Source organism: Peromyscus californicus, unplaced genomic scaffold, assembly GCF_007827085.1.
Source record: "Peromyscus californicus insignis strain IS unplaced genomic scaffold, ASM782708v3 Scaffold_7__1_contigs__length_154581171, whole genome shotgun sequence".
Lineage (NCBI taxonomy): Eukaryota > Metazoa > Chordata > Mammalia > Rodentia > Cricetidae > Peromyscus > Peromyscus californicus.
Window position 1 is genome coordinate 13,380,082 of NW_026294595.1, and position 27,875 is coordinate 13,407,956.

Sequence of the window (27,875 nt, forward strand, 5' to 3'; positions counted from 1 at the left end):
TCCTGTCTGCAAAATGTTCTAGGACTGGCGCCTAGCAGAATTGTCATCAAAGAGGCCAGAGAGACTTCATCCAGCAACTGATGGGAGTAGATGCAGAGTCACACAGCCAAACACTAGGGGGAGCTCAGAGAATCCTGTGGGGGGCGGGGTCAGAGGAACCAGAGGGGTCAGGGACATCACGAGAACACAGCCTACAGAATCAACTGCCTGGGACTCATGGGGGCTCCCAGAAATCAGAGAGCCTGTGGAGGTCTGACTTGGTCCTCTGCATATGTTATACCTGAGTAGCCTGGTGATCTTGTGGGATTCCTAACAGTCAAGTGGGGGCTGTCTCTGACTCTTTTGCCTACTTGTGGGACCCTTTTCCTCCAACAGGGTTGCCTCACCCAGCCTTGATGAGATGGTATGTGCCTGGCCTTTCTGTATATTGTTATGCTGTGTTTAGTTCATGTCCCTGGGAAATCTGTTCTTTTATGGGGGGGGGGGGGTGGAGGTGGGTCTAATAGAAAGGGGAGGTGGGGATAGAAACTGGGGGAAATGGGGGAGGGAAAACAGGATGTAATATATGAGAGAAGAATAAAATGAATGAATGAATGAATGAATGAATGAATGAATGAATGAATAAATACATAAATACATAAATAAATAAATAGCAGGTCTTAAGCTTAAGTATGAAGTGAAAAACCACACAACACTTAGACAATGCCTGGAAGGAAGTCCAGGTGACTGTGGCAATGGCACCTCAAAAGCACAAGCTATGAAAGACAACTGATGTGATGACGCCATTGGAATGAAAAACTTGTGCTCTGTAAAGGATGCTGTGAGCAGGTGATGTCACTCAGCTGATAGAGTGCTTGCCCAGCATTCACAAAGCCCTGGGTCCAGTCCTCAGCATTGCATTGGCCGTGTGTGATGGCACACACCTGCAACCTGAGCACTAGGGAAGTGGAAGCAGGAAGATCAGAAATTCAAGGTCATCCTTGGCTACAAAACTAGTTCAAATCCAGCCTGAGACAATAACAGCCAGTCTCAAAAGGGGAAAAAAAAAGATGTTGTGAAGAGGATGAAAAGGCAACCTACCAACTAGAGGAAAACATTTGCAAAGCACATCTCTGATAAAGAATTAGAATACAAAAACCAAAAAGCCCTCATCACTCAACAATAGGAATAACAAACAACCCAATTGGAAAATGGGCTCAAATTGTAGAGACACAGGTAAAAATCAACACAAAAAGATGCTTCATACTGATAGACCCCAGACCCAGGGTACTATCTTCTCGAGTGGGCGCCCCAAGAACCCAGACTCCGGTCCAGTTGATGCAATAGCAAGAGGTTTATTGGCGACTGTACAGTTGGGCAACTGCTCAAAAGAGCAAGAGTCGCATCTTACTGCAGCCCCACGGGGGCTATTAAAGGAAAAACCCACAAAAGCCATAAGATTACAATTCCCATACAATTTCGTTTCACAGGAACATGGTCTGATCACAGAGTGGGTACAGTCACGTCCACATGTACATTCTTCCTGAAACATCAAGGGGGGGTATCAGGGCGGGAGTGGAGTTTACAAAGGTCACAGTGGTCCTTCCTGGAACACTTGCAACTATCCCAGTCACAGTTGAGCCCATCTCTTAACAGAAATCTTTTTACATTGTTATATTGTTACAGGGGTGATTGAGTAGTGGCTGAGTCAGGTGGCCCTTGGAACTAGTTTTTTTTTATTATTATTCCTTATTTCTTGGGTCTTGGGGGTGTAAGCCTGAAGGGTTAGGGTCTTTCAATACCAAACATCATCAGGGGACTGAAAATTAACACACAGGCTGGCAAGAAGGCTCAGTGGGCAGAGGTGCTTGTCACCAAGCCTGAGGACCTGGGTTTGATCAGGAATCCACACTGAGAGCAAAAGAACCAGTTTCCAAAGATTGTCCCCTGACTTCTACCTGTAAAGCATGGTACATGAATACTCTCTCTCTCTCTCTCTCTCTCTCTCTCTCTCTCTCTCTCTCTCTCTCTCTCTCTCTGTCTCTGTCTCTCTCTCTGTCTCTCTCTCTCTTTCTCTGCCTCTCTCTCTATCTCTGTTCTCTCTGTCTCTTTCTCACTCTCTGTCTCTGTCTCTCTGTCTCTCTGTCTCTCTCTGTCTCTGTCTCTCTGTCTCTCTGTCTCTCTCTCTCTCTCTCTCTCTCTCACACACACACACACACACACACACACACACACACACACACACACGCACACCAAAATGAAACAACAGGACATGCTTGTGTTAAAATGGACAGATCCCTGAACACCCACATCATCAGTTCTGGCAAGGAAGGGAGTAACTGAAACCTTCACCCTTGAGGGAGTGCAAAATGCTGCAGTAAGGGAAATGATGGCAGCATCTCACAAAATGGAACACTCTTAACCACCCCCTCCCCAACCCACCCACCTCGCTCCAAGGTAAGAACTGAAGTGGTAGATCCATGAGGAGACTTCACACAAATGTTCATTTCTGCCCTCATCTCTAACTGGGGAGAATCGAAATGCCCTTCAGCAAGGGAATCACCAGATTAGGTGGACTGCCACCTCCATGCACACAGTGTGTCAGCAACCAGAGCAACTGGTCAGAGCAGATGGGATGGGGATTCAGTTTAAACCCCAGGGACCATCGTGCCAACTGGGCCTGCACTGCTGTACTCACAGGGGGGTCTTAGGCAGGAAGGCAGTGTAGAACATGCATATTGCCCCAGCACAGCTTCCTGGCTCTGCCATCATAGGACAGTCAGGTAGGGGGGACCAATGAGGGAAGATGGGGTAAGCTTGCATGACACCCTTCTCCATACCAGGAATTCAACTTCCTGAGATTCCATCATTTGCTTTTATTTTTTAATATTTTGAGAACAGGTCAAATATAGCTTAGAGTATCCTTAAACTTGGTAAGAAGCTGAGGGTGACCTTGAGCTACTGATCCTCCTGCCTCCCACCCCCTAGGTGCTGTGATTACAGGTTTGTGTGCTCTAGATCTATCTTGACAACATTTTAAGATTGTTTGTTTGTGTTGCTCTCTCTGTCTCTTTTTCTCTGTCTCTCTGTCTGTCTGTCTGTCTGTCTCTCTGTCTCTCTGTCTCTCTCTGTCTCTCTGTCTCTCTGTCTCTCTCTCTCTCTCTCTCTCTCTCTCTCTCTCTCTCTCTCTCTCTCATGTGGTCCTATGAGCACAGGCTTGAGGGAAGGAGGCAGGACACCACAAAAAGCCAGGCATCTCAGGAACAGGATAGTGGAGTTGACAAGGGACCTTGGGCATGTCCCCACTGATAGCATCCATGTGGAGACATTTTGGTTCTTCTCAAATTGAGCTGGGAGCTTGTATGGAGTTTGGAGGAATAGGCAAAAGGAGGGCACCTAGAAAACCCCTAACAGGAAGGAGCATTCTCCTTTTTCCATCTTAATATTCGGATCTGTACCTTACTTTAACCATTCCCTTAAAGACTCCCAACTCTCAGCTTCCAGCATCACATAGCCAGAGACCAACCCTGAGTGAGAATGAAGACAGAGGTGTGTTGAAGAGGACATGCACAAGCTCTGAGGAGGTTATGGGGCCCCTCCAAGTCTCCAGCGTTGTCTCAACCACTCCCCCAAGAAATACCCACACACACACCCTTTTTTAACTACCATAGTCTCTGAAGTTAAGTGATTCTCCTGTCAAGGAACTCTGTCTACACTCTATATCTTATCATTTTGGGGATGCTTCAGAAAGTGCCCAGAATTCAGAAATTTACCAACCACAAAAGAGAAGGTAATACAACATACTCTACTTTGCATGTTGTTGGAGAATGTTTTCAGTGGCTCATAAACACACAAAGAATCAAAATCAACCTCTAAAGACAATTTCTTATTGCAAAAAAGTGCTCCACCATACAGTGAGCAAGCACACCAGGCAGGATGTTCCCTTGTTTCTGAGGTAACACAGGTCATGACTGGGCCCTATCCCATTGACGGGAGCTAGACCTCAGAATCTGTTGTGATTGGCTAATTTCTAATTGCTGAGATAGGGAAGGCTATGATAGGAAGTCAAGTCTCAGGAGTGACCAGGGCTTGGCATATACAAGGAGTGTCAAATGGGGGAGGTTAATGGGCTATTGGACATTGGTGGTTTATTTACCTATGATAGAGGAAAAAAATCTTGCCAGGTGTGGCGACAGTCAGAGGGAGGCAGATCTCTTTGAGTTCTAGGCCATTCTGGTCTAGTAGCAAATTTCAGACCAACAGGATACATAGGGATCCTGTCACAGAAAAAACAAAATTCTCACAATGTGAGAAATGGAAAACCAGCCACAGACACAAAAGACTTCGGGGCCCAGTCTTTTGGGGGCAAGAAAAAATTTTGGAGCAAGATAAATGGGGTTTAAAACAATTAAGATCCTCAGAGCTAGGTGTAGTGACATGCTTATAATCCCAGCACTCTGAAGGTAGAGGCAGGAGGATCAGGAGTTGAAGGCCATCCTTGGCCACATAGGAAGGCTGAAAAACCAGCTGGAGCTACTAAAGATTCAGCCTCAATTAAAAAAAAAATCAATACTCACCAGCACCATCCCTAAGAAAAAACATAAAATTTGAGGCTGGGAACTGAGTTTGATCCCAACACTGCAAAAGAAAAAAAAAAGTAACCACCTCTTTTTTTTTTTTTTTTTAAGGTAGCAAACATTTACCGTGTCTGTTAGCTTCTGTGAGTCAGGCATGTGGGAGCAGCTTGCCTGAATGGTTCAGGATCTTGAAAGAGATTGTAGCATGATAGGTGGTGTTGTAGTGATCTGAAAGCTTAACCAAGGCTGGTGGATCCTCCATGGATCCCCCATATAGCTGACGGCTTGGTGCAGGCTGTTAGAGGGGTGACTCAACTCCTCCTCATAGGCCCTTTTCCACAAAGCTTACTCAGTGTCCTCCTGGGTTTGTGATTTAGCTTTAGAAGTCATATACTATCATCTCTCTAGTATCCTTTTCCCTGCATATTGTGGGAAGGGACGATGTAAGAAACCAATGCCAGGTAAGGATTCTGAGATGCTGTGTTTAGAACCCAGGGCCTTGTGCATACTACATGGAAACTGTCCCATTGAGCTACACCCTCAGTGTATGTGGAACATTTTAAGTAGTCTCTGTCATCATTAACATTAAGGACAAATATTTGGTCTTCTCTGTAAAGTGAGGTGGAGTCATTTTTTTTATACCGGAGAAAATGATAAGTTATCAGAATGATAGACAAGCAGCACTGGAGTATTGGCAGTTAGTGTAAATGCTAGAGTCAGGCTGTCTGGGCTGGAGTGGTGTGATTCTGGCTGTGACTCATTAGCAGTAAAATGGGGATGGAAGTGGTATCCACTTTATATTGCTAAAATGGAATTTAAAAAAGCTTAAGCTCCTCAGAACAACTTCCCATGCCTATTGCCATGATTCATGGTTATCAGTTCTTTGACATGGGTGTATGAGGCTGGAGTCAGATGAATGAAGGACTGTAGGGAGATTCTTTATTCAGAAGACGGCATTTACATGTCAGCCCTTGGTGCTTCAGTCTGTTCTTCTAGTTCACCTGTGTAATCCAGATCATTTTTTCTCTCTCCGTCTGTGGGGGGATTGGGGTGGGAGGAGCAGAGGACAACTTGCAGGAGTTTTTCACGACAAGGTTTCTCTGTGTAGTTTTTGGTGCCTGTCCTGGATCTTGTTCTGTAGACCAGGCTGGCCTCGAACTCACAGAGATCCGCCTGCCTCTGCCTCCAGAATGCACCTGGACAAATGCTTTTATGTGACAAGGTCCTATGTACCTCAGGTTTGCCTGGAACTCCTGGTCCTCCTGCTTCCAGCGTCCAAATGCTGAGATTATAAGCCTGCAGCACCACACGTGGCAAAAAATTACCTGGATCCTTGACTCTGTCATGTCCAAAGAGAGAATATAATTAGACTCAATTTCTGCAGGTGTTAAAGCAGAAATTGAGTGACCTGCCAAACAACCTCTTTATATTGGAAATTTCAAATGGAAAGCAGAGTATAAAGACAATGTAGTGGACCTAACACTCAGCGAGTTCAGTCATGTGTCTCTAGGAGAAAGCCCGAACTTCAGTGGCAGCATGTCTGACTAGCACTCATGAGGCCCTGGGTTCAATCCTAAGTACCTCAAAAAAGGAAAGGAAAATGAAAAACCTCCTATATCATCTAGAAATACATTTATTCCCAGAATGGATAACTAGTTATTCACAAATGAACCAAAAATGAGCAAAGGTGATGGTCACAGGGTGCTGATCTGCCAACTTGGGCTGAACAGGAGCTAAGCACCTCTGCAGCCTGCAGGCTGTGACGCTCCCTGCCCTCTGCCTATTCCTAAGGGCACTGGCCATCTGTCAAGCCTCCCAGCAGAGGAAGGCACATGACTGTGTGAGGATGCTCAGGCCTTCAGGTAACTGCATGACAGAGTTTCTCTCATATTCTGAAGGCTCTGGCTACCATCTCACTGAATAGGAGATTAGGGACACAGTGGGAGCTGAAGGCAGCTGTCACTCCAAGGGCTAAGTGTGTGGTGAGCCAAGTGATACTGTGTGCTGGACTCTGAGTGGGGTAGAGGGTGACACTTCGGAAATGGAGTGTCCCTGGAATAGGTCTGGCCTCCCCAATAGGAATTCAGCTATCGGTTCCTGATTGCCTGATGGTTCTTGGGCACAGCCACATATCTCAGCTTCTTCATGATGGAGGGCCAGCCCAGCAGCTGCTGGTCCCATACATACTCTGGGGACAACACCTTTGTAGGCTTGTGGTATAGCAAGTACTTGTTCAGATGGCTCTCATCATGCCATACGGCCTCTATGCCATTGGCCTGGTCCTGTACCATAGCCTTATGGCAGGCCTTGGTGAGATGGTACACCTCTAACACTGAGCCCCCAAAGAAGCCCCCTGCATAGTAAAAGTCACCCTCATCCCGAGGGATGTAGGCCTGGGACTGTGGCCGACGCTCATAGGTAAAGGCCTCTCGGCTGCTCCTGTAGAACCCAGGATGCAGGGTACCAAAGAGTGCTGAGAGAATCTCCACACCCACGTGGTCACTGAACTTCATGTCCACATCTGCACACACCAGGTAATCCACCTCATGCAGAAAGCGTCGCTCTGAGAAGTGGCTGATCATCTCCATCCTGTGCATGGACACTTCCTGCCAGCGGGTGTAGTTGCGCACAGTTAGCACCACCAGCTTCCGTCCTGCACCCAGGGGCACCTGCGGCACGTCAGCTGGACGGTCAGTAAAGACATAGTAGGTGACCTTGTGTCCCACCATGAAGTGCTGCTCTGCTGTCTCCAGGAACAGCTTCAGGAACACCACATACCTGTGAGGGAGGACAAAGGGGTATGGAGAGCCTTAGTGCAGCTAGGGCAAGACTTGCCAGGGCAGGCCCAGGCTGCAGAATCCATGGCTACCTGGAGGCTTGAAGTGGTAGCATCCCCACTGTACAGCTGTCCTGACCAGTCTGCAGACTGTTCCTCACCTCACTCTCCTTTACTGCAGAAGGGTACAACATCAGCACCACATCTTAGCAAGGAACGCTGAGGTAGAGGCCTGGAAGGTTTTAGCCAGGCAGCAGGGATAACTCCAGACCTGGAGTTCCAGGCAGATGCCCTGCAGGTATCTCTTGTCTTGGCATTCCTAAGCAGGCCAACTCTCCATGTGTCTGTCATCCCCTCCCCAATAATGTCAGCTCCATTCTAAGACATTCCACACCGCACACCCTTGAATTGTCCTGAGCAGAGCCTGTGCTCACAGGGCCCTACTCTCTAAACCCAGGTGGAACTTGATGGATCCTCAAGGGCCTGGTACCTGCACCCCTCCTTTGTGGCACACTAGAGGGCCTTGTCTCAGGAATGGAAGGGGTCTCTATATCTCAGACTTTCCTCCTCAGAAGCTTGAAGGTGCTGTGGACAACCACTCAGTAACTCAATCATGTCTCTAAGAGTCTTCCCCCATGTACTCCACCAGAGCAAGAATCAGTCTCACAGAGTAGGCAAGGAAGGGGAGACAAGAACCCTGGAAAGAAAGCCAAGCCTAAGCCAAACCCTCTGGTCCAGGGGCAAAAAGCTTCTATCTTAGTTAGAGTTTTTATTGTTGTAAAGAGACACCATGACCATGGCAACTCTTATAAGGAAAAATGTTTAATTGAGGTGGCAGCTTACAGTTTCAGAGGTTCAGTCCATTATCATCATAGTGAGGAGCATGGCAGGCAGACTTGGTGCTGGGACTGAGAGTCCTATAACAGGGAGTCGACTGAGACACTGAGAGGTATTCTGGGCATAGGAAGCTTCAAAGCCTGCCCCACAGTGACACACTTCTTCCAACAAGGCCATATCCACTAGCCATACCCACTAATAGTGCCACTCACTTTAGGGGTTATTTTTTTTTTCAAACCACCACATTCCACTTCCTGATCCCAAAAGGCTTGTAGCCACATCATAATGCAAAAATGTATTCAGTCCAATTTCAAAAATCCCCATAGTCTATCACAGTCTCAATTTGTTTCAAAGTCCAAAGTCTCTTCTGAGATTCACAACAGTCTCTTAACTGTCATCTCCTATAAAATCAAAATTTAAAAAAAAAAACAGATCACATACTTCTAACATATAATGGCACAGTTTATATATTACCATTCCAAACCATAGAGAAGAGAGACTAGTGAGGAAATACCAGACCAAAGCAAGACTGAAAAGCAGCTAGGCAAACTCTAAACTCTATAGCTCCATGTCTGATGTCAAAATGCTCTTCAGATATCTGATTCAGTTCAGCTTTGTTCAACTTCTTTCTTCTGGACTGGTTCTACTCTGTGTTAGCAGCTCTCCTTAGCAGGTATCCTACTACTCTGACATCTCGAACATCTTGTGCTCTCCACAACAATCCAGGCTTCAACTTCACAGCTTCATGAAATGGCCTCCCTACTAGGCCTCCATTCAGGGACACCCTTGGCACATGCCTGGCCTCAGCGGCTTTCTTTAGGTGCAGAGGCAAATTCCATAATCTGTTTTTTCTATCCTTAGCTCTAAAGCCAGAATCACATGGCCAAAGCTGCCAAGTTCTGCTGATTACCGGGGCTAGAACATGGCCCCCTCATTCAACTACAACTTCACCAGCTTCCTGTCCTTTACTGCCTAAACTTGGCCCTCCGGAAACTAGATCTCTAGACCAGGCTGGCCTCAAACTCAGAGATCTGCCAGCCTCTGCCTCCCCAGTGCTGAGATTAAGGGCATGCAATACCACACCTGGCTCTAAGCTTTTCTTTAGTTTCTTTCCACAAGTTGGAAACTTAGCTGAGTGGGATCTTGCCCCTGAGGTCACCACTCCCTTTTCTCCATTTCTTAATCTGTTTATCTCCTTGAACAAGAAGCTTAGCTCCATTCCACTTCCTGGTACTGCTTTTCTCCTCAAATTGTATACATTTTGTACTTTTACTTTCTCAGTTTGCTCCTTTTCATTATATATCTTCACTATAGTTAACACTAATAACCACACAACAGAGTCTATACTAAGCTGTTTTGAGATTTCTTCTGCCAATGGAATTAATCCAAAACTCTTCACTTTAGCCTCAGGCAGACTCTTTGGACAAGGGCAAAAGGCAGCTGCTTCACCAAAATATCACAAAAACAGCCTCTAGGCCACATACTAACATTCGTCTCCTCTGAAACATCTTGATCTTCACAGTTCATCAAATCACATTCAGCACCACGGTCTTCCATGCTCCTAATAGTATGGCCCATTAAGCAGCTGTTAAAGCATTCCACTGCTTTCCTAACCCGAACTCCCAAAGTCCTTATCACTCCAAGCTGAAACATGGTCAGGCCTATCAATACCCCAGTCCCTGACACCAACTTTTGTCTTAGTTATGGTTTTTATTGCTGTGAAGAGACACCATGACCATAACTACTCATAAAGGAAAATGTTTAATTGAGGTGGCAGCTTACAGTTTCAGAGGTTCAGTCCATTATCATTATGGTGGGGAACATGGCAGGCAGACTTGGTGCTAGAACCAAGAGTCCTACATCTTTCAGGTAACAGAAAGTCAACTGAGCCACTTGGTGGTATTCCAAGCATAGGAGACCTCAAAGCCTACCACCACAGTGACACACTTCCTCCAACAAGGCCACACCTGCTAATAGTGCCACTCACTTTAGGGGCCATTTTTTTTTTTTTCAAACCACCACAGCTTCTACCCCAGCTTCTATGTCATCTCAAAGCCCAAGAAGTTTTCACCTACTTCAGGGCTGCTCCTCCATTCATGACCACTATGTGCCCCCACCATGGGAACAGGGAATCCCATCACAGGGCACATGTGTCAAGCCTCCCTACTTCAATGTCATGAACAGGCTGTTTTCCCATGGGGCTCTCACCTAGTTCCCTCAGAGGCCTTCTTCCCACAGACAGAGCACCTACCCACACCGGGCAGGGCTCTTGATCATGTACCCAGCAGCACCCAGACAAGGTAGTGTTTGTGTCTTGTTACTGTGAAGTCCTTTGTCCACAGGAGCTGCAGGCATTCTCAAGGTGCCTAAGATCCCTCCAGCTGAGCCCCAAACCTCTTTCAAGTCTGATTGGTACAAAGGCCTCAGAGCTACCCTTGGCTCTGCACCCAGTACTGCAAGGAAGGATAAAGCCCCCCCACTTCTCATATGCAGGCAGCACAAATCTCTCAGACTCCCACAGCCTTCCACACTGTAATGCTTCCCTGTTCTGCTTCCCACAGGCTTTCACAGGGAAAGTTTCTGGTCTGTGGCCTAAAGTCAGCCTGACCTAGAGTCTCAAGGCTACTCATGGGTCTGCTACTCCCTGCCCCAGGGCTGAGGTTAAAGGTTTGACCCAACCCTTGCTGTCCACCTTGTCCTCCATCTCAAGACACATCTGTTGTGGAATATCACTTTAACTATGCAAATATCTGTTACATTTGTTTATGATGCCTTTGTTTAATTATGTAAGATTTGTTACATGTGTTACCTTGCCTGCCTAAGGCACAGATTGGCCTAATAAAAAGCTGAGCAGCCAATAGCTAGGCAGAAGAAGGTAAGTGGGGCTGATGGGCGGAGAGAATAAGAGAAGGAGGAGGAAAGAACTAGGGAGAAAGAGAGAGACATGCCCAGGGCCAGAAGCCAAGCAACAGCACAGTAAGATATACAGAAAGAAAGGTTAAAAATGCTCCAAGGCAAAAATGTAGATAAAGACAAACAGATTAAAACAAGAGGTAAGCTAAGGTTGAGAATTATTCAAAACTAATAATACGTCTCTGTGTCATGATTTGAGAGCTGGTTGGTGTGAAGGGGACCCAAAATAGCTTGACCACATAGCAGCCATGACAGGCTTAGGGGCCTAGACACAGCTTCTGTGACAGGCTTATTGGCAGGCAACACCCAGATCCAGGAAAAGCCTTAAGCTGATACCACCCAGGGATCGACCCAGGGGTGAGGAAGTACCTGACATCCCAAACATTCCAACCATTAGATAAGGTGGCCAGATGTCCTTGAGTCTAGCACACACCTATTTTTTGTTTTATAGATACCCCAAACAATTATCAGCCAATCAGGGTCCTGGATCCTGGAAATCTCCTCACCCCAACTTCTCCTATGATTAAAAACTCTGCCCCACCTGAGCTCAGGGCCCTCTGCTCTCACCACTGTGTCGGACAGACAGAGGGACCAAGCTCTGGAGCTTGAAATAAAGACTCTTTGCTTTTACATGCGGGATTTGGTCTCTGTGGTGGTCTTTTGGGGGTCCCCGTGATCTGGGCATAACAGTTGGTAGTCCAAAAGAGAAAGCCTGGTACACACATCAGTGGCCACAGCTCTGCTGGCATTCTGACCCTTACCAGCAGCCCTGAGGATGAGTATACACACCTGAAGTGTGTGTGTGCTGAGGGATGCAGATGGCACATGGCTAGCAGCACAGAGGGAACGGCAGCTTGTCTGGGGCTCTGGCAGGTGGCAGAGCTGGTTTCATTCACCTGTGAGCCCAGCAGATGTCAGGAAGGCAGCAAAGTGAACCAACCCCACCCCTGCTGCATCCTAGATACAAGCATGGAGCGGTTGTGCCTGGCCTCCAGCTTGACCATTGTACGTGTGCGTATGTGCTGCAAGCCACAGGAAAACGTAATGGAATTCAGCTGCTATCACAAAAGCTACGACTTGGAAAAGTCAAGGACTTCTCCAAAGTCAGGCCATGGCTTAAGAAGTCTTGGTGATACTTTAGCTTTTGTATGTATATTAGCTGTTTCCTACAGTGATTTCCTTGTAATGCTATGCATTCTTCCTAGAACTCCTAACAGTGTATTTATCTAAAATGCCTATCAAGCATCCAAGGCCAAATGAAACAACACCTGTCCCCTAGGTCAGGAGGATAGATTTATTTCTTGTGCAATTTAGGGTGAGACCCTCCTTCCTTACAACCTTACTAACAGGCTCCTAATTTCTTACCTAAACACTTCTAGGAATGTAGATTAAGCACATAAATTCCCTTCTTGATATACTAACCCATCATTAGCTCTCTATTGACCTCCTCCTTTACCACTCCCCTTTTGGGCTGTAAAAGAAAGCCTGGTGGTCACTGCCTGAGGAAAATTCTTAACTGTCTTTATGACCCCATAAGAATTCAAGCCTGGTGATCTAGCTCTGTGAGAGGATTGCTACTGCTTGGGTTTATAACCAGATTCCTGAGAGACTTAGAGAGAATTGAGAGAATAAGGAGATGAAGAGGAGGAGAGAGAGAGGAAAAAAAGGGAATGGAAGAACTAGATGGGTAAGAACTGGACAGGAACAGACTAGATGGGAAGAACTAAATTGAAGAGCTAAAAGGGAGTACTAGAGGAACAAGATGGAAGATGAAGAAGCACCAGATGGGGAAGAACAAGATGAGAAAGAAGGAGATGGGAGAGGAGCTAAGATGGGAAAGAATAGATGGATGAGAACCTAGATGGGGCAGAACTAAAATGAGAGAATTAAGATAGAACTTAGAGGGGACAGCAGATAAATATAGAGAGAATTAAACAGAAAGGAACTAGGTTTGAGTAGAGAATTGTAGCTGTGTATGTTGGTTACGCTGCGGCACTCGTAGCTGGCTGCCGCCCGCGGTGGCCATGCCAACGGAGGAGAGTGCTGGAGGAGAGTCACGAGCCATGGTTACCTTTCTAGAGCTTTATTGGGAGAGAGAGGGAGAGAGGAAGAGAGGGAGAAAAGGAGAGAGAGAGAGAGAGAGAGAGAGAGAGAGAGAGAGAGAGAGAGAGAGAGAGGAGGAGGGAGAGAGAGAGAGAGGAGGGAGAGAGAGAGAAGGCAGACAGAAGGAGAGAGAGCGGAAAGAAAGAGGGAAGGCACAGAGGCCCTACTGCTTTTTAGGCTGGGATGCTGTCCCAGGCTGGTTATGTAATTAAAGACAGAATCCTTACAGTGTAGATAGGATTTTATCCTAGAGGAATAAAGTAGACAGACAAAGAGCTTGGTGTACTTAGATTCATTTCCCCAAAATAATTCTCGCCATTCGTAGTTTCCCTTCTGAGTCCCTGAGAAGTATATTATTAAGGCTGGTCCTTTATATCATACAAGACATATGTGCATGTGTGTGCATGCCTATTGTACATATCCATGTTTACTTGTCTGTGTGTCTGTGTGGAGGCCAGAAGTAGACTTCAGTTGTCTTCTTCTGTCATTCCTATTTGTTCTTTGGACAGGATCCCTTCTCTGACTCTGAAGCTCACTGTTTGGCTATGCTGTCCAGAAAGCTGCATCGATCCACTTGACTCTCCCATCCACCCACAGTGCTGGGATGACAGGGGCATGCCACCATGCACAGCCTTTACATGGATGTTAGAGATCAAACTCAGGTCCTCTGAAGCAAGTGCTTTACCCACTAGCCATCCCTCCAGCACCCACTGCTTACTTTTTGATGGCAAACACGGTCAGTCCAATTGTGGTGTTACGAAGCCTGAACTGTTCATTCAGAATGTCGATGTTGAAGGTCCCCTCCCAGATGATGGGAGCCAGCCAAGGAGTCAGGACGAGAATATCTTTCCTACTACATGGGGACAAAGCCACAGTCAACATGTGACTGCAGGAGCCCTTCTCAGGTTCCACACCCTCAGCTGCCCCAAGGCTGCCCACCCTCCCCAGTGGGGCCTGGCCAGTCAGCAGCAGCTCTCACTGACTACCCCCACCCCACTCCACCAACCATTAAAAACAACTGAGTTTACAGCCACTGCAGCCACCACATCTCTGAAAACTGATGACACAGACAGGAAACAAGGAGCCAATCCCAGATGGGAAATGATAGACAGGAGATGCTCCGGGCTCCAGACCTGAGTCAGACAACCCTCAGACTCTGAAAGGGTTGTGAACTGAGGGCAACGAGAATCATAATCAGGTCTTTGGTTTTTTCTGGGTTTGGTTTTTCCAGTGCTGGAGACTGGCCCAGGCCTCAGGTGTGCTGCTGATCTATCCCCTACTGCAAACAAATCCTCCTTTAGTACCTTTACAGCACTTCCCATGCACTGACCAAATCTACTCACCTGGGTGTTAGCACCTTTGGCTGGGCATAGGCCATCCTGCAAAAAGACAGCACCAGAACTCAAGGTGACAGGAAAGTCCCTGGAATGCATGTCACTGGCAGCTGTGCACCAGGCAAACAGACCTGCATGAGCAGTGGCAACCAAGCCACTGTGTACATCCATGACCCTGGGAGCAGAGGATACCCAAAGCAGGAAGATCATAGTCTCCCTTGACATAAAGTAGGGAGAGAAAATCATGACACCCCTCCCTTACGTAGGGCTGGGAGATCTAAGGACTACTTTAATGCACAAGCCGGATGAGACTGAACATGTCTGTCCCTGGAAGATGCCAACCATCCGACCTGGGCCTGCAGCCTGCCTTGGTCCTCTCCTTAGCTGGTGGCACACAGAGTCCTGGCTCTCTGTCTCGGTCAGAGACCAGTCCCAACATCAGTGTGAAGTTCCCTCAAAAGGTCAGGCCCCAAGGGACAAGAGCCACTTCTGCTAGTAAGCTGCGTTCTAAGCCGGCCTGTGGAGCAGAGAGCAGGGCTGGAGAGACGCTCAGTGGTAAGAGCACTGGCTACTCTGGCAGAACAACGGGATTCCGTTCCCAGCACCCGCATGGAGACCCACAACTGTCTGTGACTCCAGTTCCAGGGCACCTGAGGGCCTTTTCTGGACTCTCTGGGCACAGGCACAAATATGGTACACAGACATACATGTAGGCAAAACACATAAAACAAAATAAATATTTTTTTAAAGGCAGTGAATGAGCATTTAAAAAAAAGGACAGGAAATTTCTACACATGCATGAGGCTTGAAGACACCTCATCACCTTGATAAGTGAGTCTGGCCAGTCAACATTAAAAAAAAAAAAAAAAAAAAAAAAAAAAAACCTACAGGACCCCATTCCTGGGGGGCACTACTGCAGAGTGGCCACGCTCAGAAGAACAACATAGAGCAGGCAAGATGGGTGCCAGGACCCGCAATATAGCTGGGCAATGGGGGGTCGATGGTTTACAAGATGGACTATTCTGGAGATGGGTGGTAGTAGTGATAGCTGCACCACGGCATGAATGTACCTAATGCACTGAGCTGTTGAAATGGTGAGGATGGTAAACTCATGTGTTTTGCATGTTGACATGGAAATGGGGTGCGTAGGTGTAAACTCAGCTCTGTACCAGATGAGCCAGGCTGGCTCTTTAAAAGCCAAATGATATGTAGTTAGTCAACACAAAGTGTAGGGCTATGTTTTCCACTCCAGGTGCAGGAACGGACTTCCCAGCTGCCCATACTTACACACACACACACACACACACACACACACACACACACACAGCCCTCCATCCACACCCTTTCAACCCAGATCTGTAGACATCGTGTGAGGACAGGATACCTTGACAGGGTTACAACTTCCCGGTCATCCAGCTCTCCGACAGTCATGCTGTAGAAGGAAACACAGGAGACAGGTTTATACCAGAGATACCAGGGGGGTTTAGGGGTCGGAAACACAGAGCCTGGAGGAAGGAGAGTGGTGCCTGAGCATACAGTAAGGTCTGCTACAGTTAAAGAACAGCACCATAATGATCAATCCATGCGCTATGCCAACAACATGAAATCAAGCATTGCCATACCACAGATTCAAAAGTCAAACACTGTGGTCAAGGTTCACTGCCCTACACTGACCAGCCACTCCCTAGTGGACCCTGAGCAGAAAAGGAGTTCCAGAACACAGAAGATTCCCAGCCCCTCCCATCAAGAAGTGGAGCCTGTTCCTGTCCTTGAAGAGATAAACTGAGGCAGCAGGAACGTGCAATACGGTCACTGGTCTAGAACCTTCCAGCCAGGCATAGGGGAAGCTCAATCTACACAGGGAGGCCCCAGGGACGGGCACTTCAGCTGAGGGCTACCCTCAACCACTAGAAATGTGAGAGACCTCAAGGGAGACCCACCAAGTTCTGCACAGCGACCCCAGGGAGCTCTGGAGAGAGTCATCAAAGGTGTGACTGCCTCCCAACACAATGAGGGGGGGGACAGAGTGCTCTGCAGCAGTGGAAAACTGACACAAGAGGGAACTGGTGGGAACAAAGAGCAGGTGGAGGCAGTGTAGTCTAGTGGGAAGCACAGCATAGACAAAGATCAAGGCCAGCCCCACTCAAGGACATGCATGGCTGTGCAGGAATGCAGAAAAGCAGGCTGCTGGGTAGGGTCAGCAGGCAGGATCTGATTTCAGAAAGCCTCCTACCTTCTGTGCTGAAGGATCATTAGCTACTGTAAGGAAAATAGAGCTGAGACAGAAGAACAGGCATGTGGCTGATGCAAGGTCGCAGCAGGTCCAGGAAAGCAGAGCCAAGAGATGCCTTCCCGAAAGGCAGACTGACAGGATCTGGGACTGTGGAGATGGAGGGACCTCCAACTTACATCTCTAGGTAGAATGCAAAGACCTTGCACTCAGCAGGCTGTTGGGGAGGTGGGTATGGAACAGAAACTGTTCTTGGGGCTACCCAGGCAGGTACGGAAGGGAGGATGAGGCTAAAGCCAGAGAAGACAACAGTGTTCCCGGAACACACACATACACTTTAGAGACAACAGGTGACAGCTGAGGTTTCTCTATGTAGCCTAGGGTAGGACTAGACCCATCCATGTAGAGGTACAGGCAGAGGCCACAAGGCATCATGAAACAGAATGTTCATCTAGCCAGTAACACATCCCCCATGCACAGACATACACACATTTGACACACACACACATGGAAACATCACACACACATACACACACACACAAAAAAAAAATCCACTCACCTTGTCACAGGTCCTGGGTCTCCCAATATCTGGCTTCTGTGGCTCAGGAACCCATAGCTGTGGAAAGGATGTACACAGACTTGAGACTGGCTGGCTGTCCCTCCCTCCAAAATGCACCACTGTACACAGTGAGCACAGACGTTCCCAGTGGGGATGCAGGGCCAGGTGACAGGACTAAGCAAGCTCACCCTGCTGGAAGAAGAGGTGGCAAGAAGGGCCCTGGGGACAAGGCCTGCATCTGGACACCTGAAGCAGCTGCAGACAGCCCAAGACAGCATCAGGGACTACTGCCTGGCTGAGTCTGCAGAAGCCTCAGTAGACATGGCAGTGTCTTTACTCTGTGAGTGTTCACAAACCGTCTGCATCTAGAGAGGGCTGCAGTCCATCCTCCAGGCCTGCCTTCCTCTCCTTCTCCAGGTCCACCCTCACAGCTAGGGCCAAATGACTGGGCACCCAGCCCCATATGTGGAATCAGAGGGAGACATCTGTCCTGCAACCGAGCCTGCCCTATGGGGACAAGCAAAAGCTGGACATGCCACTGTGTGAGTGGCCAAGAGCACCCTCGTCACTGCCGTGGTAGTGGGGATGCTCACGGCTCAGGGTCCCCATCAGGGTCTCAGGAGCTGTTCCTCACCAGTCTGGATTCTTACCCAAAGAAGACCAAGGCAACCACTGTGAGGGGAAGGATTCCGAGGTGAAGTGAGTAGCATTTTGGTCTTCCTGAAAAACAGCAGCACAGGATCCAGTTACTCACCCCCTTCCTGACCTGACTCCCCTCCAGGCCTCTCCTGAGACTCAGAGGTCATCCAGAGCACTGCAGCCACCACTGTGCCCTATCTCAGCCCCAATCCCAGCTGGAGCTGCAGCCCCACTGAGCACTCAGAAGGTAAAGAAGGTTGCTCACTTCCTGCTCAGGACTCCAGCTGCTCCCTTGGGATCTCAAGGTCCCCGTGGGCCCCCAAGTCCTCATGCCACTGAGCACCCCTTCCTGTGGTAAACTGAAATGAACCAAAATGAATACTTCAGGGTCACTGCTCCCCTCTGGCCCCTGTATGCTCACACCCACAGGGACAGCAATTGGTCTGTTCTAGTGACATTTTCTCATGCTGGGGCTGAAACCCAGGGCTGATGAGTGTTAGGTAAGTGCTCCACCACTGGACTATGCCCCTAATGCCTCAGGTGATTTTCATGTCTCTAGAAGTTATGTATTCTCACAATCAAGTTCAAATAGTCCTAAAAGACACATATCTAAATAGACTCATATGTGGGCTCTGGAGAAAGAGTTCAGTGGGTAAGGCTTTTGTCACAGCCACACAAGCATGAGGACCTCAGTTCAGATCCCAGAGCCTATGTAAATCCAGTCATGTGAAATCCCAGCACTCCTGTGAGGAGATGGGAGGAGAAGATGGAGGTCCCTGGAGAGTCACAGGCCAGCTAGCCTGCACACAGGGAGGAACAACATAGAGACCCTGTCTCAACAAGGTGAAAGGCAAGGACTGACACCCACGGTTGTCCTCTGACCCTCACATGCACTCCCACACTCACACACTGTGTTTGTTCCTAAAGGTTTCTATCTAAAAAGGCTTACCTCTCCCGTCCCAGTCCATTACTTTCCCCTCTGAACCACTTGATGTGGTACTCTGTTTATTTTATTTATTTAATTAATTGTATGTATTTATCTTAGTTTTTATTTCTTGGTTTTTTTTTGAGACAGTGTTTCTCTGTGTAGCCTTGGCTGTCCTGGAATTGCTCTATAGACCAGGCTGGCCTCGAACTTAGAGATCTACCTGCCTCTGCCTCCTGAGTGCTGGGATTAAGGGCATGTGCCACCAACAACCCTAAAAATCTTATTCTGAGGTATAATTTATATCTAATAAAATATTTCCATTTTAGATATTATTTGATAATGTTTGAACAAGGAACCCCCCTTGCTGTGTATGCCCCCACATTCCCCTCCTCATCTACATAGGAGTCAGGAAACACATGTGTCCTCAGCCTGGCTGTTTACATAACACGATGCTGTCAAGAGTCACCACAGGGTCATGAGTGGATTTTATTTTTTATTGCTTTTTTTTTAAATGCCCCAATAGTTCCAGCCATTTAGAAAATACATCTTCCTGTCACATCATTCTAGCATTCATCAGAAATTACGTGGTGGGAGCTGGAAAGATTGCTCAGGAATTAAGCACACTTGCTACGCAATCACGAGGATCTGAGTTGGGATCCCAGTATCCATGTAACACAACAGGCATTCCAGGAATGAAAGTCTGTAACCAGGACTCTTGAGTGAGTGTCATGGTGGAGGTGGTGGTGGTGGTGGTGGTGGTGGTGGTGGTGGTGGTGGATCAAAGAGGCTTGCTGACTTCCAGCCTGACTGAGGAAACTGAGCCTCAGCTTCAGAGAGAGACCTTACCTCAAAGGAACAGGTAAAGAGTGATAAAGGAGAATGCCTGCCTGGTGCCTTCTTCTGGCCTCTGTACTCACACTCCTGGGTGTTCATGTGTGTGTGTGTGTGTGTGTGTGTGTGTGTGTGTGTGTGTGTGTGTGTGCGTGCGTGCGTGTGTGTGTGTGTGTGTGTGTGTGTGTGTGTGTGTGTTTAAAAACACTGGCTCAAAGTCCCAGCCCGGATGGTGGCAGCTCATGAGGTCCCACTTCTATCTAAGGAGCTATTGGTAACTCTCAGCTGCTGGGGAGGGAAGAGTCCATTGTCTTTAGGAATGCAGCCTCTGAGAAGCTCCTCATGCTCCAGTAGATGACCCCACACCCAAGCACATGCAGGTGGCATTAAGTGCAATCAGTGGGTTAAAAAAAAATCACAAGAAGTTGTGAGGGAAATGTGTGGGGAGGAAGAGAGGAGGAGATGAAGGGATAGAGGAGGGATATAGGGTAGATTTGATCAAAACATATCTATGCATGTATGAAATTCTTAAATAATAAAAAGTAAATCTAAAAAAAGGAAAAAATATATTTTTTTTTATTTATTTATTATGTATACAGCATATGTGACTGCAGGCCAGAAGAGGGCACCAGATCTCATTACAGATGGTTATGAGCCACCATGTGGTTGCTGGGAATTGAACTCAGGACCTCTGGAAGAGCACTCAGTGCTCTTAACCTCTGAGCCATCTCTCCAGCCTCCCGAAAAAATATTTTTAATCAAGGTGGAGAGATGGCTCAGCCATTCAGAGGAACAGAGTTCAATTTCCAACACCCACACTGGGCAGCTCACAACCTCCTATAATTCTAGCTGTAAGAGGACCTGCTTTTCCCACTGGCCTCCCCAGGAACCTGTGCACATACCCATGCATATTCAGGTATTTTAAAATAATAAAAATTAAATAGTTTTTAAAAACACAGACACACATAGTTACACATGTGAATCCATTTCTGGACTCTACATCCAGTCATGCAGCTGTGGGTCTACCCTAACTGCCACCTACACTAACAACTGTGCTGTGTAACACACCTTGAGAGGGCAAGTCCTCACGCTGTGTTTTTATTTTTTGAAACTGTTCTAGCTATTCTGTGACCTTTCGATTTCCATTGAATTTTTTTCTTTTTCTTTTTTTTTTTTTTTGGAGCTGAGGACTGAACCCAGGGCCTTACGCTTGCTAGGCAAGCGCTCTACCTCTGAGCTAAATCCCCAAGCCCAGATTTTCCATTGAAATTTTTTAATCATCTTGTTGATTTCTATAAAAATTCTTCTGGAATTTTACTTAGCATTATGTACACTTCAACCACCAGCTTAGGCAGAGGACAGCTTAGCAGCTAGTCTTCCCATTCATTCATTGCTACCTATGTCTTCATTTCTGTAAGCAATATTTAACTGTATGGGCTTTAGTGCAAATGGGATAAATCTGTAGCTAAGTACTTCATGTTTTTAGATGGTACTGAAAACAGTGCTTTTATTTTGATATTTAATGGATTCTTAAACATATTTTAGTAATAAAACCAATTTAGACATTGCCTTTGTTCCTGAAACCTTGTTCAGCTGACTCAACCTTGCTGAGCCTATAACATGTAAAGAGATGAGACAGGAATACAGAACTACAAAGGATCAGGGGAAACTGAGGCCACACCACAGAGAGGGGAAGGAACAGTCAGGACCTGAAGAGAAGAAACCCAAGCAAGCAAACAGTGGGTTCACAAGTTAAGACTCAAGGGATATGTTTTTCCTAATTTGTTCTATTGAACTTAAAAGAAGTAGATTTGAAAAGCAGTAATAACACAGTGCAATATATGTATATAAACATTCATGACACTGAGACAACAGGTAAATATTTATGGTGAAATGAACAAAGAAAGTGAAAATGGATGCAGACAAAGGAAAAATGGATGTGGATGGCTAGAGCCCAGTTAACAGTCTAAGCGGGACAAAGACTTAGGATCAAGAAGACAAAAAAGTCTCCAAAGAACATATAAGCTCCAGTCTGATGCCACTACAAACAGAAATAGAAGAAAATTAAGTCCCAAATGAGTAGTGTAACAGGTTCCCAGACCTTAGCACAACTGACTCCATGATGGAAGAACCATTCAAGTCATAAAACTCAGCACATACACAACACCATCTGCCAAACCCAAAACAAAGACCTAACCCATCAAAGTCCGTAGTTCTGGGAAAGTCTCTAAATGTACTAGCCTTTCACTTTGACTTCTGTAGTTCCACTACGGCCTAATTGTTCTTGTTCACTGAAGGATGTCAGTCCAGAACATGGTTTTTGTGCCTAAAAGTTCAGCCTGGCATAGGATTGGTACTATACTAGAATCTCAGACACCCAGAGTAGTTGCCTGCTGGCTAATAAAGAACTTCCATTGGCTTAAACCCATTTCTGAGCAGTCTTCTATGGTGGACACCCTGCAATAAGTGGAAGGAAGCAGCCAGTAAAGATTAGAGCAGAACTCAGCAAACCAGAAAGAAACAAAGATAAAATAATAAAAAAACACCAAAGCTTAATTCTTGGAAAAAACTAATAAAATCAGGAAAACTTTAGCTGATAGGATACTGACTAACGTCTAAAACCAAAATGAAAGAAGAGCATCAACACAAATAGAAAAGGCTCAGAAGAAAACATGAGTCTGCATCTCTTTAACACTGATTGAAGCCAAGATGCCCCTGTGACCCCAGACGCATCATCAGAGAGGGGGAAGGTAATTGCAATCAATAAGGACTTGGAATGTTCAGACTCCAGGAACAAGATACACTGTAGGTGGACAGGAAGGATACCTAAGTAATATATCTGCTTTCATGCACACCTTATATGTATTTAGAATATATGAAGAGCTGGGCATGGTAGTCTAGGCCGTTAATTCCAAAATTCAGGAGTTAGAAGCCTATAGATCTCTATGAGTTAAGGGTCAGCCTGGTCTACTTAGCAAGTCCCAGAAAAGCTAGGACTACACAGAGAGGCCCTGTCTCAAACTCTTTCTCTCTCTCTCTCTCTCTCTCTCTCTCTCTCTCTCTCTCTCTCTCTCTCTCTCTGTGTGTGTGTGTGTGTGTGTGTAGAACTGTCAAAACTAAAAACATACCAACAGTAATACCTTAACTTCTTTAAAAGGAAAAAAAAATATTATCAGGCATCAGGCATTTTACCCAAGAAACACATGCTGCTCAGCAATGCTTGCTCTTAGGGATGCACAAACCAAAACCACAGGAACAGCTGGGTTACTGTGAGTTGTAGACTCATCCAGGGCTGTGCTGTTGTGTTGTTTTGTTTAGGTAGCAGCAAGCATGGATCACTTTTTCTACATGGAATGAAGAGATGGTAAGCACATTTAGCCAGGCTCTGGACAAGCAAGTCACCTCAGGGCATGATCATTGCCAAGATGTTCAATAAACCATCTTGTCAAGCACTGGGGAGACCCATGGCACAGAGGAAGACACAGCATGCAGGCACTTGCCAGAACTCCTGGCTGGTCGGTTCTCTAGGAGCCAGCACTTTCTAAGAAGCAGTTCCACACAGCAGCCATGCCCAGCAAGCTCACCAGCCACCACTGTGTCTAATCTCCAGGCTTATATTGTTTGGTGGGAGCCCTTTATACCTCCCAGCACTCTGCACCAGCTTCTGGGGCTGGACCTGCCCTGCACTAGCTCTTCTCATGACACACTGGTTCCCAGATTTGCACACACCAGGCCTCTCACTTACTTATATGGAGACTCATATCTCTAAGCCTACCTTTTAATCCTGCTCACTGTGACAGGCAAACTTTCTGGTACCTAGCTTGATGATACCTACCACTGTTCAACAAATTTCACTGGGTGGATGAATAGAGACTTAATAATGTAGGTAGCCTAAGAACAGGCACTAATTCGCCAAGTTCCTCAAAAAACCTGAACATTTTTAATCTTCAAGACATCTGTCTCAGGTCCAGGCGTGGACCAGATCCTGAACTGGGGCCTCAAGGGTATGGACACCCACTGAAGAGTTCCAGGTCCTCTGAGGGTTCCAGAACAAGTGAAATGACGAGTCTCTGACCTGAGGACAACAATGCAGCCCAAGGGCAGAAGGAACTTGGAACTGGCCTACTCCTTATCTTGACTAGAGACTGTGTCACAGGGGTCAAAGTCACCCAATTGTATACACTGTGTGTTTTAGTATATAGTAACCGTTAACATTTGTTGGGAAGGAAAAGGTAACAATAGAAGGACAGTGGTAGGGGGATAAAGAAAGGACAGAGAACATCCCAGGAAAGCATTCCCAATGACAGAAGCAGGGGTTGCAGTTAAATTACCCCAACTCCATTCACCCTTCTCATGGTGTCTCTCCAAACCTGTCTTTCCATAGCAAAAAAAAAAAAAAAAAAAAAAAAAAAAAAAAAAAAAAAAAGAGCAACTAACTCTCTCCCAATCCAAAGACTGAATCAACACTAACACTGTGGTTGTTGGAATCAGGTGTGTCCTGCTCTGAGTCACTCCATATTATATAAATCAGGTTTTTTATTTCATCCTATGCTTTGCCCTAAGAGGTTCCATCATCTATCCAGCACCACCCATCCAGCATAGAATGATAGATGACTTATTCCTGGAAACAAAAACTGGAGTCACTCTATGAGGTTATGGGTGTAAGTTGAGACTATAGGGTCTTATAGGCATATTAAAATCAAACTAACAGGGATAAAACTGTAAAATCTTAATCTTTAAATAAAGGCACTAACTTGTAAACTGTTAAAGATAACTAAGACATGCAAGTTAATGCTCAGTATCCTTTATAAATGATCAAATTCTTTTATGCTCAGAACTATGTTCCCAGTCATGCTAAGTACAAATGTAAGTCATTTACAAGCTTGATTTAGCTTCCTGTATATGTTTTCAAGGTTAAGCCTAAAACAAGTAACTAAAAATGAGTAAAGTTTATTTAAAATCAGGCATACTTAATACATGGTCCTCAAACTCTTCAGAGGTCTGCTGAATATGGCATTTAAAGTATTTAATGAAAAAAAGCTTTCAGCATAGACAGAAATACCAGCTCCAAGAGGCTACTCCAGGATTGCCAAAGCGTGGGGCTCAGACAACTCCACCTGTATTATGGTTACCCTAACCAGTAGGCAAAGAAATGTCCCCGTTCCTGGCCCACCACCAGGGCCCTGCCTAAACTGTGGATACTGGTCGACTTCTCTACTCTGCCTCACCAAAATATGTCAGTGTTCCCATGTCCTCATCTACAGGAAAATTTCTAAGACCTCCTGAGTCTGGTAGCTGAAGGCATATGCTATCCTGTGCAGCAGCTAAAGAGGCAATGTTGTCCTGTGTGATAGTCCAAGACCTCTGACCTCTGTCCTCCAACAAGGCCAGTGAGACTATGGATGAAGGAACTCTACCCAGCCTGAGCATGGCAAACAGGGCTCTGGCAAGCCTTGCCCTTCTCCCCCATTCCCTCTGTCTTGATAAAAAAAGAAAAAAAAAAAAACCCTGTTACATTACATTCCTAAAGCTAGCCACCAAGGTCTATTCCCTTATTTGGCTACTTCCTCTTCCTGATGCTGACTACCAAGGTCCAGCTATCAAAGTATTAAAATCCAACAATCAAAAGCCCCCTTTGGCTCATCTAGTTAGTTAGTGTAAGTATTGCAGCACAGAAGGAATGGTATCCTGGCAGTCAGGACCCAAGGAATACCACAAAGTCACCATAAGCTAGCAGCTTGCATCCTGCTCCAGGGAGAGGTTTCCCCAACGCAAGTGTTACAGCTCTGTTCCAGCAACAACTCTGCTCTGCTAGGGAAGTTTCTCCAGTGAAAGTGTTCCAGTTCTGCTTGGTTCCACTCTGCTCTGGTGAAAGTTGTTACACTTGGGCTCCAGCAAAAATGTCACACCACACAACAAACCTCACTCAAGGGATTTATCAGGAAGAAAGAATCCAACAGGGTGGCTGCCTCAGATGAGAAACAGCAGCAAACTGAACAGGGTACAGACCTTATATAGGATTTCTTGGGAGATGGGGCTTTCCAGGGTGGAGTGAGAATGGTGGATTTTGGTAGTCTGATTATGGGGCAAACTAGGAGATTGGTGGCATTTCATGCTCAAGGACCTCAGGGATTGGTGGGATTTTGCAGCCTGACTCTGTGGAGAGGTCAAGGATTGTTGTGATTTCAAGCCCTGGTCCTGGGGTCAAGTCAGGGTGTTTTTCCTTGGCCCTTTTCACCCTACAGTTAGCATGTCCAATTTAAACAACTCATCCTAACATGGGATTTCCCCTTTTACCTTTATAAGTCACCATTTGCCTAGGGTCATGTGTGTCTCCTCTCTGTCTAGAGGCAGTCCTCCCCAACCCCAGGACAAATACCCCTGCCCCCTCTTCCTTGTTCCCTTCCCTTTCTCCCTTTCCTTCTGTCTCCTGTCTTTGTCTCTTATTTCTGCCCTCTGTCCCTCTGAAACAAATAGATCTCCTCTGTGCTGAGAACTTGGTCTTGGGGGTTCTGAATCTGTACAGATCCCTTCACATGGTGCTGTGACTTGGGTATCAGCCTACAGGAACCCTGCCCCCCTTAGACCAGTTCCTGCACATTCAGACCTTCAGCCACCGGCCTTCTCCATCCAACAGTGTCTAGCTGGTGAGTTTCCCCCTAAACTCCTTACATTCCCACACTTCCCAAAAGCACATTCTGTTCAGTTTGGTGTGGTTGGCATGCTTCCCTTCACTTTTGGTGGTTGCACTGCCAAACTCCAGAGCCTTTCCCCCTCTGATAACCCTGTAGATAGGGCCAAGATTGTTGCTCAGACACATTGAGGTCACTCTCTTGGAGACAGAGCCTGGGTGATGACCACCTCTGTAAGCCCCTCAAGGGACAAGAGTGGCCAGGCCCCTCCCCTGAGGACCTCCAACAGCCAGGTTCCGCCCAGAAAATACTTTAACTGCCCTAACAGCCAGACCCAGCCCCCACCTTACAGAGTAAAAAGCTCAAGCTCTGGACTTGAAATCCCACCAATCCCCACCCTGGAAATCTCCACCTTCAAAAGCTCTACCCTCCAAGAATGCTATATAAGCCGTGTCCTTTGCTCAGTTCTCTGTTCCTTCTTGCCCGAGCAGAGGCAGCACCCGCCTGGGTATTTCCATACCAATAAATCTCTTATGTGAGGTTTGTTGTGCAGTGTGACTTTGTGGTATTATTTGGCTCTCAACTGTCAAGATACCTTTCCCCTCAGAGCTGTAATACTTACACCCACCCTACCAGCGATCTCTGTTCTTCACCTTTTGAGAGACATGAGGACACTCTATCTCTTGATTTTGGCTCACTGGCCTTCACAGAAAATGGACATTCTTTCTCCACACACACAAAAAAAAAACCCTCATTATTAGTGGTACTCTTTAGCACCCAGCAATAACTCTGGACCTGAGGTGCCTCTGCTTTCCCTTCTGTCTGCTGTGAGTCCTCTGTGCAGCTTGTAGACTCTGAACTTTTCCAAACCCTTTTGTAAGCCTTTACTCCATCTCATGTCTTATTTACCCCTCCACACTGCAGGAATACTGACTGACAGGCACTCTGTGTCCACCAGCTGCTACACTGCCCATGCAGCCAGCCCTGCCCCCTGCCATACAGCCCATGCTGCTGTGGCGCCCACCTGAGCCTTCAGTTTCAGCATAGGCACGGATGACACAGTCCACGCACCTCAGGACCGAGCTATGGTGGCCACTGTTATAGTCTCCACTGCCCATAGCTGACAAAGCCTCCCCCTTCCTTTCAGCCCACCTGAGCTCTGGTAAAGCTCCAACAGCCCCCCTCCTTCTCCTGCCCCTCTGCAGCCCAGCACACTCACTCCCTTGTTGGCCCTGCCCACTCTGCAAGGCCCAGTCCAACCCGACCTGGTGCAGATGAGTCTACGCACAAGTGGCCCCAGCTCAGCCTCTCCAAGCTCCATAACAACCAACAACCAAAACAAACCAATGTCTTCTCTCCCTTCCCATGAGACCTCCTACCCCATCCCTCTCATACACAGAGGGTCCTCTAGCTACATCTTTCCACACTTTTTATATGACGACAGCTCCCTCCTATCCGATGGCCACATCAGACTGACTCCTCTATTTCCAGTAAAGACTATAATTGTGCTGACATGACAGCCTGACAAGCTGCCCTT

At 46.8% G+C, this 27,875-nt stretch overlaps 1 protein-coding gene across 1 annotated transcript; it reads right to left on the bottom strand.

Moving 5' to 3' along the window:
• Positions 1 to 6,643: 6,643 nt before the first annotated feature.
• On the bottom strand, positions 6,644 to 27,456 carry LOC128102710 (histo-blood group ABO system transferase 1-like). The gene is made up of 7 exons (XM_052726721.1): positions 27,248 to 27,456; positions 17,959 to 18,102; positions 17,309 to 17,365; positions 15,904 to 15,951; positions 14,529 to 14,564; positions 13,904 to 14,038; positions 6,644 to 7,334 (listed from the first exon to the last, which is right to left on the bottom strand). Exons 1-7 carry the CDS (start codon positions 27,454 to 27,456, stop codon positions 6,644 to 6,646), a joined length of 1,320 nt encoding a protein of 439 aa, XP_052582681.1.
• Between the last annotated feature and the right edge of the window lie 419 nt (positions 27,457 to 27,875).